Source organism: Hemitrygon akajei, chromosome 11 (assembly GCF_048418815.1).
Source record: "Hemitrygon akajei chromosome 11, sHemAka1.3, whole genome shotgun sequence".
Classification (NCBI taxonomy): Eukaryota; Metazoa; Chordata; class Chondrichthyes; order Myliobatiformes; family Dasyatidae; genus Hemitrygon; species Hemitrygon akajei.
The window spans coordinates 69,214,933-69,231,886 of record NC_133134.1 but is presented as its reverse complement, the minus strand read 5'-3'; the positions used below and the strand labels follow the sequence as shown (position 1 = coordinate 69,231,886).

The window sequence follows — 16,954 nt, the reverse complement described above, 5'->3', positions numbered from 1 at the left end:
AATAGGAATAAATGGAGCCTTTTCTGGTCGGCTGCCAGTGACTAGTGGTGTTCCATAGGAGTTTGTGTTGGGATTGCTTCTTTTTATATTATATGCAAATGATTTGGATGACAGAATTGATTCCTTTGTGGTCAAGTTTGTGGGCAATACAAAACCATAAAATAAAGATACAAGAGCAGAATTAGGTCATTTGGCCCATCAAGTCTGCCCTGCATTTCATCATGGCTACCCAATTTTCCTATCAGCCCAAATCTCCTGCCTTCCCCCCTCATCTCTTCATACCCTAACCAATCAAGAATCTATCAACCTCTGCCTTAAATATGCATATATTTTAGAAAGTTTAGAATTTTCTTCTAAAATTGCCCGTTGTTTTTCAATCAAATATTAATTTAAAATCCAAGATTCATGCTTTATTCTGTTGAATTTAGATAAAGTTAATTACACATCAGTCATGATTCACAGAATGGTAGGAATGATCATGAACTAAATCAGGTGCTGCTAGTCTGGAAACATCAAGAATTTTGGTTTCCAACATGATCTTTAAGCATTGTAGTGAATCCCTTACTTTTAAAGCTCACTTGTTAAGGTAATACATTTTTCCCCATTTGACATTTAAAATATGTTAATACATACTGCAATGGCCAGCATAGTTTTTATACAGAAAATAGAACATCAGAGCACACTATAGGCCACAATAGTGTGCCAACCTTATAACCTTGGTCTCTACAGCTGCCTGTGGCAAAGAATTCACCAGTCTCTGGCTAAAGAAATTCCTCCTCATCTCTGTTCTAAAAGGACATTTCTCTATTCTTAAACTGCGTCCTTTGGTCTTAGACTCTCCCACATAGGAAACATCTTCTCCAAATCCACTCTGAAAGGCCTTTCACCTTTTGATAGGTTTCAATGAGGTCATCCCTCATTTTTTATGAATTCCAGCAAATACAGGCCCAGAGCCATCAAACATTCTTCATATGACAAGCCATTCAATTCTGGAACCACTTTCGCAAACCTCCTTTGAACCTTCTCCAGTTTCCTTTCTTTCCCTTCTTGAAGCGTGGAGTGCAACTTTCCAGTCTTCTGGAACCATTCCAGGTTCGATTGATTCTTGAAGGATCATTACTAATGCCTCCACGATCTCTTCAGCCATCTCATTCAGAACTCTGGGGTGTACACCATTTGGTCCAGATGACTTATCTACCTTCAAGACCTTTCAGTATCCCAACAACCTTCTCTAAAGTTATGGTAACATCACACATTCATTACCCCGGACACCTGGAACTTCCACTATAATGCTAGTGTCTTCCACAGTGAAGACTGACGCCAAACAGTTATTCGGTTCGTTCACCATTTCCTTGTCCCCCATGTCTACCTCTCCAACATTGTTTTCTAGCAGTTCATTATCCATTCTCGTCTCACTTTTACACTTTATGTACCTGAAGGAACATTTGGGATCTTCTTTAATATTATTGGCTAGCTTAGCGTAAAGTATTCAATCTTTACCCTAATTACTTTTTTAGTTGCCTTCTGTTGGTTTTTAAAAGCTTCTCAATCCTCTAACTTCCCACTAATTTTGCTGTATTATGTGTCCTCTCTTTGGCTTTGACTTCCCTTGTTATTCAGTTGTGACTTTCCTTTAGAATACTTCTTCCTCTTTGAGATGTATAGATCCTGTACCTTCCAAATTGCTTCCAGAAATTACAGCCATTGCTGCTCTGCCGTCATCCCTAACAGTGTTTTTTCCCCAATCAATTCTAGTCAACTCTTCTCTCATGCTTATATAATTCCCTTTACTCTACTGTAAAACTGATTCATCTGACTTTAGCTCCTCCTTCTCAAATTTCAGGGTGAATTCAATCATGTTATGATCACTTTCCCCTAAGGGCTCTTTTACCTTAAGCTCTCTAATCAATTCTGGTTCATTGCACAACACCTAATCCAGAACAGCTTATGCTCTAGTGGGCTCAACCACAAGCTGCTCTAAAATACCATCTCATAGGCACACTAGAAATTCCCCCTCCTGGTATCCAGCACCAACCTGATTTTCCCAATATATCTACCTATTGAAGTCCCCCATGACTACTGTAACATTGCCCTTTTAGTGGGCACTTTCTATCTCCTGTTGTTATTTGTAGGCCACATCCTTGGGGGTCTGTATAGGACTCCCATCAGGGTCTTTTTACCCTTGCAGTTCCTTAGCCCTATTCACAATGATTCAACATCTTCCAACCCTACATCACCTCTTTCTAATGATATAATTTCATATTTTATGAACAGAGAAATGCCACCCCCTCTGCCTTCCTGCCTGTCTTTTCGATACAATGTGTACCCTTGGACTCCCACCTATAATCTTTCAGCATTGATTCACTGAAGCGTACAAGGTCTTATTCCTTATATTGCATTCAAATACATTGCAACTTGGCCTGTTGACTGCAATGTTGCCCTAACAACAGCCTCTCCTCACTACACATTGCTTCTGTTTGTAAACCAGCTACTTCACCTTCAGCACTATTCATCCGCCTTTCCTACAATACTACTTGCTTTGAACTATACACAGCTCAGGACATTAGTCGCACCATGCTCAACCTTTTGATTTCTAACTATGTCTGAAGTCTGACCAACATCTGCCACCACAGCCTCTCCACTAACTGTTCTGGCACTCTGGTTCCCCCTGAATCTCTAGATTGAACCTCACCGTGTAGCATTAACAAACCTTCCCACTAGGGTATCAGTCCCCCTCCAGTTCAGATGCAAGCCATCCATTCTGTACATGTCTCACTTTCCCTGAAAGAGAGCCCAGTGATCCAAAGATCTTATGCCCTCCCTCCTAAAACAACTCCTGAGCTACATATTAAACTGTATAATCTTCCTTGTTCTGGCCTCACTAGCACCTGGCATATGTAGCAATCCTGAGATCACAGCCCTGGAGGTCCTTTAACTTAGCACCTAACTCCCTATGCAGAACCTCATCACTCGTCCTAACCATGTCATTACTACATACATGGATTATGACTTTTGGCTGTTCACCCTCCCACTTAAGAATTCTGAGGATTCAATCTCAGATATCTCAGACCCTGACACCTGGAAGGCAACATACCTAGAAATCTCTTTCTCGGTCACAGAACCTCCTATGTGTTCCCCTAACTAATGAATCCCCCATCACTGCAGCGTGCCTCTTCTCCCTTCCCTTCTGAGACACAGAGGCAAACTCAGTGCCAGAGACTCGACTACTGTGACTTTCCTCTGTTAGGTCATCCTCCCCAATAGTATCCAAAGTGATATACCTGATGTTGAGGAACATATCCACAGGGGTACTCTACACTGGCTCCTAAACCACTTTCCTCTTCCTGACTGTCACCCAGTTTCCTGTGTCCTGTATCTTGGGTGCAACTACCTCTCTATATGTTCAATCTACCACCCCCTCAGCCTCCTGAATAATTCAGAGTTCATCCAGCTCCAACTCTTTAAAACAGTTTGTTAGAAGCTGCAACTGGATGCATTTCTCGCAATAGTAGTTGTCAGGAACACTCGAGGTCTCCGTACTTTCCCACATCCCGCAAGAGAAGCATTGTACTATCCTGCCTGTCATCCCTGTAATGAAGATAGGTGGAGGGGCAGGTAGTAGAGGAAGTAGAGAGGCTACAGAAGGACTTAGACAGATTAGGAGAAAGGGCAAAGAAGTGGCAAATGGAACAGATGTCGGGAAGTGTACGGTCATGCACTTTGGTGGAAGAAATAAAAGCGCAGACGATTTTTAAAGAAAGAGAAAATTTAAAAATCTGAAGTGCAAAAGGACTTGGGAGACCTTGTGCAGGATTCCCTAAAATTTGCAAGTTGAGTTGGTGGTGAGGAAGGCAAATGCAATGTTAGTATTCATTTCAAGAAGACCAGAATATAAAAGCAAGGATGTAATGTTGAGGCTGTATAAGGCACTGGTAAGGCCTCACAAAGTATTGAGAGCAGGTTTGGGCCCCTTATCTTAAGAAAGGATGTGCTGACATTGGAGACAGTTCAAAGGTTCACAGAAATGATTCCAGGATTGAAAGGCTTCTCATATGAGGAGCATTAGATGGTTCTGGGCCTGTATTCACCGGAACTCAGAAGAATAAGGAGGTGATCTCATTGAAATCTATCGAATATTGAAAGACCTCAGCAGAGTGAATACAGAAAGGATTTTTTTCCCTATGGTGGGGGAGTCTAAGACTAGAAGACACAGCCTCAGAATAGAGGGATGTCTATTTAGAACAAAGATGAGGAGGTATTTCTTTAGCCAGAGAATGGTGAATCTGTCAAATTCGTTGCCACTGGTGGCTCTAGAGGCCAAGTCATCGGCCTTATTTAAAGCAGAGGTTGATAGATTCTTGATTAGTCAGAGCATGAAGGATATGGGGAGAAGGCAGGAGATTGGGGCTGAGAGGGAAATGGATCAGCCAAAATGAAATGACGGAGCAGATTTGATGGGCCAAATGGCCTGATTCTTCTCCTATATCATATGGTCATCTGGTTCTCCTTAAAACCTTGTAAACTTCAGTCAAAGCATCTTATGGTCTATAGTCTTGTAATACAAATTTAAGATTTATAACTTTGGTTAGACAGCATTTGAAGTACAGTTGATTCTAGTTAATTGGGTCATTGGTTAATTGGTTAAAGAAAAAAAACTAATCAAGAAAATAGCTAGGAATGCCTTTGTTTATTTGGGACATTATGCAACTTAGTTGTGAAAGGAGACTATTGCCCAACAGTTTCTAACTTGCTTCAGTCATGCGTCATGGCACTTATGTGACCATTAGACACTACGCCATGCTTAAAGCAAATAGTTTTTAAATTGTGTCAATTGCGTGTTTTTGTGTTCAAAAAACAGTGATTCTTGTCACTGTTCGTTGGTGAGAAATAAGCAGTAAGACAATTCAGAATTGTTTTCCTTGCTGTTGTTTCAAGCCTTCAACAGCTGGGAGTGAAAATGAAATGTTTTCACTATTCTAGAAATCGTGGACGCATTGGTAATCATTTTTCAATGTTCTATAGATTCAGGATCAGTTCCTGAGGATTGGAGGGTAGCTAATGTTATCCCACCTTTTAAGAAAGGAGGGAGAGAGAAAACAGTGAATTATAGACCAGTTAGCCTGATATCAGTGGTGGGGAAGATGCTGGAGTCAATTATAAGATGAAATAGCGGCACATTTGGATAGCATTAACAGGATCAGTCCGAGTCAGCATGGATTTACGAAGGGGAAATCATGCTTGACTAATCTTATGGAATTTTTTGAGGATGTAACTATGAAAATGGACAAGGGAGAGCCAGTGGATGTAGTGCACCTGGACTTTCAGAAAGCCTTTGATAAGGTCCCACATAGGAGATTAGTGGGCAAAATGAAGGGATTAAAAGTAACATTAGCAAATTTGCAGATGACACAAAGCTGGGTGGCAGTGTGAAATATGAGGAGGGTATTATGAGGATGCAGGGTGCCTTGGACAGGTTGGGTGAGTCGGCAGTTGCATGGCAGATGCAGTTTAATGTGGATAAATATGAGGTTATCCACTTTGATGGCAAGAACAGGAAGGCAGATTACTATCTGAATGGTGTGAAGTTAGGAAAAGGGTAAGTACAATGAGATATAGATGCTCTTGTACATCAGTCACTGTAAGTAAGCATGCAGGTACAGCAGGCAGTGAAGAAAGCTAATGGCATATTGGCCTTCATAACAAGGGGAGTTGAGTATAGGAGCAAAGAGGTCCTTCTGCAGTTGTACAGGGCCCTGGTGAGACCACACCTGGAGTATTGTGTTCAGTTTCGGTCTCCAAATTTAAGGAAGGACATTCTTGCTATTGAGGGAGTGCAGCGTAGGTTCACGAGGTTAATTCCCCAATGGCGGGACTGTCATATGTAGAAAGATTGGAGCGACTGGGCTTGTATACACTGAAGTTTAGAAGGATGAAAGGGGATCTGATTGAAACATAAAAGATTATTTTGGGATTGGACACACTAGAGGCAAGAAACATGTTCCCGATGTTGGAGAAGTCCAGAACCAGAGGCCACAGTTTAAGAAGAAGGGGTAAGCCATTTAGAATGGAGTTCAGGAAAAACTTTTTCACCCAGAGAGTTGTGGATCTATGAAATGCTCTGCCTCAGAAGGCAGTGGAGGCCAATTCTCTGGATGCTTTCAAGAAAGAGTTAGATAGAGCTCTTAAAGATAGCGGAGTCAAGGGATATGGGGAGAAGGTAGGAACGGGGTACTGATTGTGGATGATCAGCCATTGAATGGTGGTGCTGGCTCGAAGGGCCAAAGGGCCTACTCCTGCACCTATTATCTAAATGACGTGCTCGAGGAATATAAATTATGTAAAAAGTATCTTAAGAAAGTAATTAGAAAAGCTAAAAGATATGAGGTTGCTTTGGCAAGTAAGGTGCAAATAAATCCAAAGCGTTTCTACAGTTAAATTAATAGCAAAGGGATAGTGAGGGATAAAATTGGTCCCTTAGAGAATCAGAGTGGACAGCTATGTGTGGAGCCAAAAGAGATGGGGGAGATTTTGAACAATTTCTTTTCTTCGGTATTCCCTAAGGAGAAGGATATTGAATTGTGTAAGGTAAGGGAAACAAGTAGGGTAGTTATGGAAACCATGACGATCAAAGAAGAGGAAGTACTGGCACTTTTAAAGAATATAAAAGTGGATAAATCTCCAGGTCCTGACAGGATATTCCCCAGGACCTTGAGGGAAGTTAATGTAGAAATAGCAGGGGCTCTGACAGAAAAATTTCAAATGTCATTAGAAACAGGGATGATGCCGGAGGATTGGCGTATTGCTCATGTGGTTCCATTGTTTAAAAAAGGATTCTAAGTGTAAACCTAGCAATTATCAGCCTGTAAGTTTGACATCAGTGGTGGGTAAATTAATGGAAAGTATTCTTAGAGATGGTATATATAATTATCTGGATAGACAGGGTCTGATTAGGAACAGTCAACATGGATTTGAACGTGGAAGGTCATGTTTGACAATCTTATTGAATTTTTTGAAGAGGTTACTAGGAAAGTTGACGAGGGTAAAGCAATGGATGTTGTCTATATGGACTTCAGTAAGGCCTTTGACAAGGTTCCTAACCTCAGAGAGTGGTAGCTGTGTGGAATGAGCTTCCAGTAGAAGTAGTAGAGGCAGGTTCAATATTGTCTTTAAAAAAAAATTGGATAGGTATATCGACAGGAAAGGAATGGAGGGTTATGGGCTGAGTGCAGGTCGGTGGGACTAGGTGAGAGTAAGCGTTCGGCATGGACTAGAAGGGCCGAGATGGCCTGTTTCCGTGCTGTAATTGTTATATAGTTATAGTTACAAATATTTCAATGATCATTTGCAAAATAAGCTGTACTATCTCCCACCTCGCAGGATTGGTTATACTTTACCTCCTCTTCTAGCATTAATGTTAGTTCCTGGGAAGGAGATCTATCTTCATTGGAAGGCTGCACAATGTGAATTGGAATTTGCTTCTCCTCTCGTAGTGGTGTACTTTCCACTTGTTGCCATTGATTTTCAATTTCCACATTAACACTCTTAGGTTCTTGGCATAAGGATGTATCCACTTCCATCTTGTTCATATCATCAAGAGCAGTTGTTTCAAATCGCTTACGTCTCTCCTCACGCCTTTGTGCACGGTCCAGCTCCAAGTCCTGGAAGTCTCTTTCAGAATTAGATAGAGTCTTGAGGAATAGAGTAGTAGTTCTGCGGACATTTCCTCCATGGGACTCCCGTTGTCCTGGGCGAAAGTCTGCCCAGTCAAATGTTTTTGAACGCCCTTCTTTCCTTCGTTCCAAAGCCCTACTTTTCTTTTGTTCAACTTCTACACTAGTTCCATCAATGGAGGTCTGCTGTGTCTGCCTTCCGTTTCTAGATGCACCTTCAAATAAAGTTTTCACTTTAAACTTCTCTTCTGGCAAACTTCTGTTGGAAACCAAAAAATATTACAATCATCAGGTTAAAACTGTCAGATGGATATACTCATACAGTGGTTTTCTTCTTGATTCCTGGTGACTCTGCTTTTGTCATTTAATTTTGCATGTGTACAAACTAAATAGATTTGATGAGGATGGAGATAGAGTAAAACTAAACCACAAATACAATGTAAATGTAAAATATAAACCAAAAATAAAAATGGAAACAGCAAGTTAGACAGTATCTGTGGTAAAACAGAGGTAATATTTCAGATCAGTAACCTTGCATAAGTGGTTGAAGTATTTATTACACTGTACAGTGGATTCACAGCCCAATTTCTGGCTTGTTGATCCAGACATCAGTTTATGTTCAATCACAGTAGTAATTATTGATAATGGATTTCAGGAAGGGTAGTCAAGGGAACACACACTAGTCTTCATCAAGGGATCAGCAGAGCAAAGGGTGAGCAGGTTCATATATAACCATATGTAACAATGACAGCACGGAAACAGGCCATCTTGGCCCTTCTAGTCCGTGCCAAACGTTTACTCTCACCTAGTCCCACCGACCTGCACTCAGCCCATAACCCTCCATTCCTTTCCTGTCCATATACCTATCCAATTTTACTTTAAATGACAATACCGAACCTGCCTCTACCACTTATACTAGAAGCTCGTTCCACACAGCTACCACTCTCTGAATAAAGAAATTCTCCCTCATGTTACCCCTAAACTTTTGCCCCTTAACTCTCAACTCATGTCCCCTTGTTTGAATCTCACCTACTCTCAATGGAAAAAGCCTATCCACGTCAATCTATCTATCCCCCTCATAATTTTAAATACCTCTATCAAGTCCCCCCTCAACCTTCTACGCTCCAAAGAATAAAGACCTAACTTGTTCAACCTTTCTCTGTAACTTAGGTGCTGAAACCCAGCTAACATTCGAGTAAATCTTCTCTGCACTCTCTCTATTTTGTTGATATCTTTCCTATTATTCGGTGACCAGAACTGTACACAATACTCCAAATTCAGTCTTACCAATGCCTTGTACAATCTTAACATTACATCTCAACTCCTGTACTCAATACTCTGATTTATAAAGGCCAGCATACCAAAAGCTTTCTTCATCACCCTATCCACATGAGATTCCACTTTCAGGGAACTATGCACCATTATTCCTAGATCACTCTGTTCTACTGCATTCTTCAATGCCTTACCATTTACAGTGTATGTCCTATTTTGATTAGTCCTACCAAAATGTAGCACCTCACACATCAGTATTAAACTCCATCTGCCATCTTTTAGCCCACTCTTCTAACTGGCCTAAGTTTCTCTGCAAGCTTTGAAAACCTACTTCATTATCCACAACGCCACCTATCTTAGTATCATCTGCACACTTACCACTCCATCATCTAGATCATTAATGTATATGACAAACAACATTGGACCCAGTACAGATCCTTGAGGCACACCACTAGTCACCGGCCTCCAACCTGACAAACAGTTATCCACCACTATTCTCTGGTATCTCCCATCCAGCCACTGTTGAATCCATTTTACTACTTCAATATTAATACCTAACGATTGAACCTTCCTAACTAACCTTCCGTGCGGAACCTTGTCAAAGGCTTTACTGAAGTCCGTATAGACAACATCCTCTGCTTTACCCACTTCAACTTTCCTCGTAACCTCTTCAAAAAATTCAATAAGATTTGTCAAACATGACCTTCCACGCACAAATCCATGTTGACTGTTCCCAATCAGACACTGTCTATCCAGATAATTGTATATACCATCTCTAAGAATACTTCCCATTAATTTACCCACCACTGACGTCAAACCTACAGGCCTATAATTGCTACATTGACTCTTAGAACCCTTTTTAAACAATGGAACCACATGAGCAATACACCAATCCTTCGGCACCATCCCTGTTTCTAATGACATTTGAAATATTTCTGTCAGAGCCCCTGCTATTTCTACACTAACTTCTCTCAAGGTCTTAGGGAATATCCTATCAGGACCTGGAGATTTATCCACTTTTATATTCCTTAAAAGTGCCAGTACTTCCTCCTCTTTAATTGTCATAGTTTCCATAACTTCCCTATGTGTTTCCCTTACCTTACACAATTCAATTCCCTTCTCCTTAGTGAATACCAAAGAAAAGAAATTGTTCAAAATCTCCCCCATCTCTTTTGGCTCCGCACATAGCTGTCCACTCTGATTCTCTAAGGGACCAATTTTATCCCTCACTATCCTTTTGTTATTAATATAATTGTAGAAACCCTTTGGATTTATTTTCACCTTACTTGCCAAAGCAACCTCGTATCTTCTTTTAGTTTTTCTAATTTCTTCCTTAAGATTCTTTTTACATTCTTTATATTCCTCGAGCACCTCATTTACTCCATGCTGCCTATATTTATTGTAAGATAGCTCTCTTTTTCCAAAACAAGTTTCCAATATCCCTTGAAAACCATGGCTCTCTCAAACTTTTAACCTTTCCTTTCAACCTAACAGGAACATAAAGATTCTGTACCCTCAAAATTTCACCTTTAAATGACTGCCATTTCTCTATTACATCCTTCCCATAAAATAAATTGTCCCAATCCACTCCTTCTAAATCCTTTCGCATCTCCTCAAAGTTAGCCTTTCTCCAATCAAAAATCTCAACCCTGGGTCCAGTCCTATCCTTCTCCATAATTATATTGAAACTAACGGCATTGTGATCACCAACACATACTTCCGTCACCTGACCTATCTCATTCCCTAACAGGAGATCCAACACTGCCCCAAGTTCATGTTCCTGATTGTTAAAATCTCTGAAGATCTATCCTGCACCAGCATATTGATGCAATTACAAAGAAGGCACGACAGCAGCTACAGTGCCTATGAAAAGTATTCATCACCCACCCCTCCTAATAGTTTTAATGTTTTACTGTCTTACAACACTGAATCAGTGGATTTAATTTGGCTTGATTGACACTGATCAACAGAAAAAGACTTTTTAATTTCAAAGATCTCTACAAAGTGATATAAATTAATTACAAATACTCAAAATAATTGATTACCTAAGTATTCACCCCCTTCAAATCAATATTTAGTAGATGCACCTTTGGCAGCAATTACAGCCTTGAGTTTGTGTGGAAAGATCTCTATCAGTTTTGCACATCTGGACACTGCAGTTTTTTTCCCATTCTTCTTTACAAAACTGCTCAAGCTCTGTCAGATTGCCTCTCAACCATCAGGCTCTTGAACCAGAGGGGATTACTTCACTCACCCCAACACTGAATTGTTCCCACAACCTATGGACTCACTCTGAGTCCTGATGATGGGTGTTGGCTGAAACATTGACTATTTACTCTTTTCCATAGATGTTGCCTGGCCTGCTGAGTTCCTCCAGAATTTTGTGTGTGTGACTCACTTTAAATGACTCCATCTCACGTTCTCCATATTTATTGTTCTTATTCTTATTGTTTGTTTTTCTTTTTGTATTTGCAGTTTATTGTCTTTTTCACATTGGTTGTTGTCCATCTTATTGTATATAGTTTTTCATTGAATTGTATTTACAATGAATGCCCCAAAGGAAATGAATCTCATGATTGTATATGATGACTTATATGTACATTGAGAAAAAAAATTACTTTGAACTTTGAATATTCTTTCTATAAAGAATCTTAAAGGTAGCAGTGTGGCTGAGGGTAGCAGACACCAACAGAATCAACAAACTCATTCGTAAGGCCAGTGATGTTGTGTGGGTGGAACTGGACTCTCTGACGGTGGTGTCTGAAAAGAGGATGCTGTCCAAGTTGCATGCCATCTTGGACAATGACTCCCATCCACTCCATAATGTACTGGTTAGGCACAGGAGTACATTCAGCCAGAGACTCATTCCACCGAGATGTAACACTGAGCGTCATAGGAAGTCATTCTTGCCTGTGGCCATCAAACTTTACAACTCCTCCCTCGGAGTGTCAGACACCCTGTGCCAATAGGCTGGTCCTGGAGTTATTTCCACTTGGCATGACTAAATTATTATTTAGTTATTTATGGTTTTATATTGCTATATTTCTTCACTATTCTTGGTTGGTGCGACTGTAACGAAATACAATTTCCCTCGGGATCAATGAAGTATGTCTGTCTGTCTATAATGAGGAGACCCAAACTGAACACAATATTCCAACTGTGGATGAAAAATAAATGTTACCTTGGTGAGGATGGACAAAGATTTAAAATAGCTTGGAGCTTTTTGGAATTTTTGGTGGGCTGCAATCATTGTGAAAGTCGTGAGTTTGAGCCCCAGCTGAGGCAGCATATTGTGCCCTTGAGCAAGGCACTTAACCACACATTGCTCTACTCCACCCAGCTGAAATATGGGTACCGGCAAAATGCTGGGGGTTAACCTTGTGATAGACTGGCGTCCTATTCGGGGGGGGGGGGGGGGCGGAGGAGTCTCGTACTCTCAGTTGCTTCACGCCATCGGCATAAGCACCAGCCTGATGAGCCTATAAGGCTCGGAACACACTTTAACTTTATAATCATTGTGAGAGGTTATTTGTTGGTGAGGCTGTGCGAGGTTTCAGAAGAGCTTTTCAGTGGGTTGCAATCATCGCAATCCTTTAGACACTCAGAAGGGGCCAATAAAAAGAAACTAGCTATAAGCAGAGTGGCCAGTGTAAGAGTTATCAGTCTTTGGTTCAACATGCTTAGGTGAGAACAGGTGCAGGCTAGAACTTAAGCTTGAGAATTTAGAGGCTTAACAAGTGTAGGCAGGATGGTAGTTAAGCAGTGGAATGTTCTTCCTGTGAGATGTGGAGTTTTGCAGTACCTAACGATCTCACTGATGATGACATCTGCAGTAAGTACACCCAACTTCAGCATCTGACTGACAAGATCAAGGAAATGAGAGCTGGAGTTGGATGGACTCAGGACCATCCAGGAGGCCAAAAACCTCATAGAGGAGACTTCTACAGCAGTGGTTACACCCAGAAGTGCAGGCTTCAGATCGTAGTTGGGTACTTTGGATACTACTGGGGGGGCGGAACAGACTCTGAGGCTCAGCAGGGAAGGGTAAAGTGAGGAAGAGCGATAGTGATAGGGGATTTGATAGTTGGTGAGGCAGACAGCAGATTTCATGCCTGTGAAAGTGAAGGCAGGATAGTGTGTTGCCTCACAGGTAATAAGAGTCCAAAATGTCTCAGAGTAGCTGCAGAAGATTCACAAGAGGAGCAGCCAGAGGGTATGATGCACAATGACACCAATGACATAGGTAAAAAGGGGGAAGAACCACTGCTCAGTGAGTATAGGGATTTAGGGAAGAGGCTGAGGAGCAGGACCACCAAAGGAGTAATCTCTGGAGTACTCCCAGTATCATGTGCGGGTCAAGGCATGAATAGAGTGATAATACAGATGAATGAGTGACTGAGGTAGTGGTGTAAGAGCCAGGGTTTCAAATTTCTGGATCATTGGGATTTCTTCTGGGGAAGGTATGAACTGTACAAAAAGAACTGGTGACACCTGAACCCAAGGGGGACCAATATCCTTGTGGGTAGGTTTACTAGAGCTGCTGAAGAGGGTTTAAACTAACCTGGCAAGGGGATGGGAACCAGAGTAATAAGGCTGAGGATCAGACAATTGGTATGAAAGTCAAAACATTCTGCAGTGAGGAAGGACAGGCAGATTATGGGGCAAAATTGCAGTCAATGGGATGAGTTGAAATGTAACATAGCGAAAAAAAATTGAAAAGGGCGATGAATACAGGATTGAAGATGTTACATTTGAATGAACACAGTATACGGAATAAGGGAGATGATCTTGTAGATCAGTTAGAGATTGGCAGGTATGACACTGTGCATCACTAAGTCATGCCTGAAAGAAGATCATAGCTGAGATCTTAATACTCAAGTATACACCTTGTATCAAAAGGACAGACAGGTAGGCAGAGGGAGTGGGGTGGCTCTGTTGATAAAAAATAAATAAAATCCTTAAAAAGAGGTTGCATATGATCAGAAGAAATAGAATCCCTGTGAGTAAATAAATTTCAAGACTTCTGAACAATAGCCAAAATGTGGGCTACAAATTACAATGGGATATAGAAAATGTATGTCAAAAGGTTAATGTTACTCTAGTCATTGGGATTTCAATATGCAGGTAGATTGGTGCAGGATCCCAAGAGAGGGAATTTGTAGAATGTCCACAAGATGGCTTTTTAGAGCAGCTTGTGGTTGAGCCCACTAGGGGAAAGTCAATTCTGGACTGAGTGTTGTATAATAAACCATTTGATTAGGGAGCTTAAGGTAAAGGACCCCTTAGGAGACAATGATCATAACATGTCAGAATTCACCCTACAGTTTGGATTGGGAGAAAGTCAGATGCATCAGTATTATATTACAGTGGAGTAAAAGGAATTACAGAGGAATGAGGGAGGAACTGTCCAAAGCTGATTGGAAGGGGACATTAACAGGGATAGTAGCAGAACAGCAATGGCTGCAGTTTCTCCAGTTATTGGCTGACCAAAACTGTACATAATAATCCTTTGGTTTCATCAGACCATATAACCTTCTTCCAGCTGACTTCATAGTCTCCTACATGCCTTCTGGCAAACACTACATGACTTACATGCACTGTAATACACCAGCTCCTATTCTCAATGCCCTAACGGACAAAGGCCCCCTGGTAAATGCCTTTTTCGCAACCCTGTCTACCTGCAATGCTACTTCAACAAACTATGTATTTGTACTGCTAGATTCCTCTATTCCATTACACTCTCCAGTACCTTACTATTCACAGTTAGTGCCCTACACTGATTTGACTTTCCAAAATGCATTACCCAACACTATCAGTACTGAAATCCATTTGCCACTCTTTGGCCAACTACCCTAACTGATCAACATCCCCTCTATAACCTTCTTCACTATCAATAGTACTTCCTACTTTCATATCATCCATAAACTTACTGATCAAGTATTTTGTATTGGCATCCAAATAATTTATATAAATAAGAAATAACAAGGGTTGGCTGTGGCACATCATTAGCCATCAGCCTCCATTCCAAAAACAACCTTCAATCACCGACCTCTGTTTCCTATCCCCAAGCTAATTTTGAATTCACTTAACCAGCTCTCCCTGGATTTCATGGGACAAAACCATTCAGACCAACCTACTAGGCAAGATCTGTCAAAGGCCTTGCTAAATTCCACATAGACAACATCCACTACCTTTTTTAAGAACTCTGAAAGGTTTGTTAAGCTGATCTTCCATGCACAAAACCATTTTGACTCTTACTAATCACACTGTCTATCCAACATAAAATAGTACAGCACTAGACAGGCCATTTGGCCCAGGATATTTTGCCAATGTTGATGGCAATTTATACTGAAGGTTCTCCTCCTGTTTATCATCAATATCCCTCCATTCCATTCACATTCATATGGCCATCTGAAAGCCTATTTTAAATTTCACCAAATTGCCTAATTCCACTACTATCCCTGTTGACCTTTCTCAGGCACCTGCCACACTCTGCGTAAAAAAAAAATCACCTCTCACATTGCCTTTATAATTCCCCCCTCTAACCTTAAAAACATGTATCATGGGGAGAAGATTCTGATTGTCACATGTATACCTCGCATTGTTTTAAAACCCTCCATCAGGTCTCCTTAGCCTCTGCCGTTCTAGGGAAAATAACCCAAATTTATCCAAACTTTCCTTTTAGCTCAGAGCCTCTAATTCAGGCAGCATTCCTGGTAAACCTCTTCTGTACCTTCTCCACATTCATCCATTTATGGGGCAACCAGAAGTGCATGCTGATTAAAGCTTCATATGCCTTCTTTACCAATTTATCCACTTGCATATTCACTTTCAGTAAACTATACACCTGGACCCCAAGATCCCTCTGTACCAATGCTATTAGGGGGTCTACCATTAACTGCATACTTTCTCCCTTCACTTGATCTTCCAAAATGCAACACTTGCCTGGAGAAAATACCATCTGCTACTTCTCTGCCCACATCAATCTGTATCGATATCCACTGTATTCTTTGATTCATGTTTACATTGCCTACAGTTTACATTGCATACAGGAAGGATGAAAGCTTTCATCAATCTTAATGTCATTCATAAATGTGTAAATCCACCCATCTACATTTTCATCCGAACCATCGATACATATCACAAACAATCCTTGTGAAACACCTTTGTTCACAGACCTCTAGCTAGAATAACCACCTTACTCTTTTATGCATAAGCTAGTTCTGAAATCAAACTTGCAATTCACTCTGGATCTCATTTTCTGAATTGGCCTACCATGTGGGACATATCAAAGCTTTACTATAACTATATAACCACATAACAATTACAGCACGGAAACAGGCCATCTTGGCCCTTCTAGTCCATGCCGAACACTTACTCTCACCTAGTCCCACTACCTGCACTCAGCCCATAACCCTCCATTCCTTTCCTGTCCATATACCTATCCAATTTTATTTTTAAATGACAAAATCGAACCTGCCTCTACTACTTCTACTGGAAGCTCGTTCCACACAGCTACCACTCTCTGAGTAAAGAAGTTCCCCCTCGTGTTGCCCCTAAACTTTTACCCCTTAACTCTCAACTCATGTCCTTAGTTTTTAGAAACCGTCTTTGTGCTATTGATGTGTTCTATTAGCGCAAACCATCCATGTTTCGACTGACTTGTCATTTCACTGTTCTCTTGTGTATATTGTACCTTTGCTGTGTTTGTTGCATTATGCCTTGGATCAGGAAAGCCGGGGGAGGTTTCATACGAGAACCATGGGCTGGCTGGGGGCGGGCAGAGAGATGGAACTGGAGTCAGATTCAAAGCACCAAAGGTGTGGGCAGAGGTCTTACAGCGTCCTACACAGCTTAATCTCTTGGGTCTCTGGGTAGGCTTGGGTACACGGTACTGCTGGTCAAATGAAATCTTTACTAACGTCCACATAAACGGCATCAACTGCCTTACACTCATCACGCTCCTTTGTCACTTCCTCAAAAATCTCTATCAATTTGGTAAGGCATGATCT

At 41.1% G+C, this 16,954-nt stretch overlaps 1 protein-coding gene across 8 annotated transcripts in view; it reads right to left on the bottom strand.

Moving 5' to 3' along the window:
* LOC140735685 (myosin phosphatase Rho-interacting protein-like) overlaps window positions 1-16,954 on the bottom strand; it is a 307,455-nt gene that overhangs the window by 73,558 nt on the left and 216,943 nt on the right. For all 8 annotated transcript variants that reach the window (XM_073061042.1, XM_073061038.1, XM_073061039.1 and 5 more), the window contains one exon: window positions 7,395-7,929. In XM_073061042.1, coding sequence (XP_072917143.1) covers window positions 7,395-7,929 — 535 coding nt within the window. The remainder of the gene's footprint in view (window positions 1-7,394; window positions 7,930-16,954) is intronic.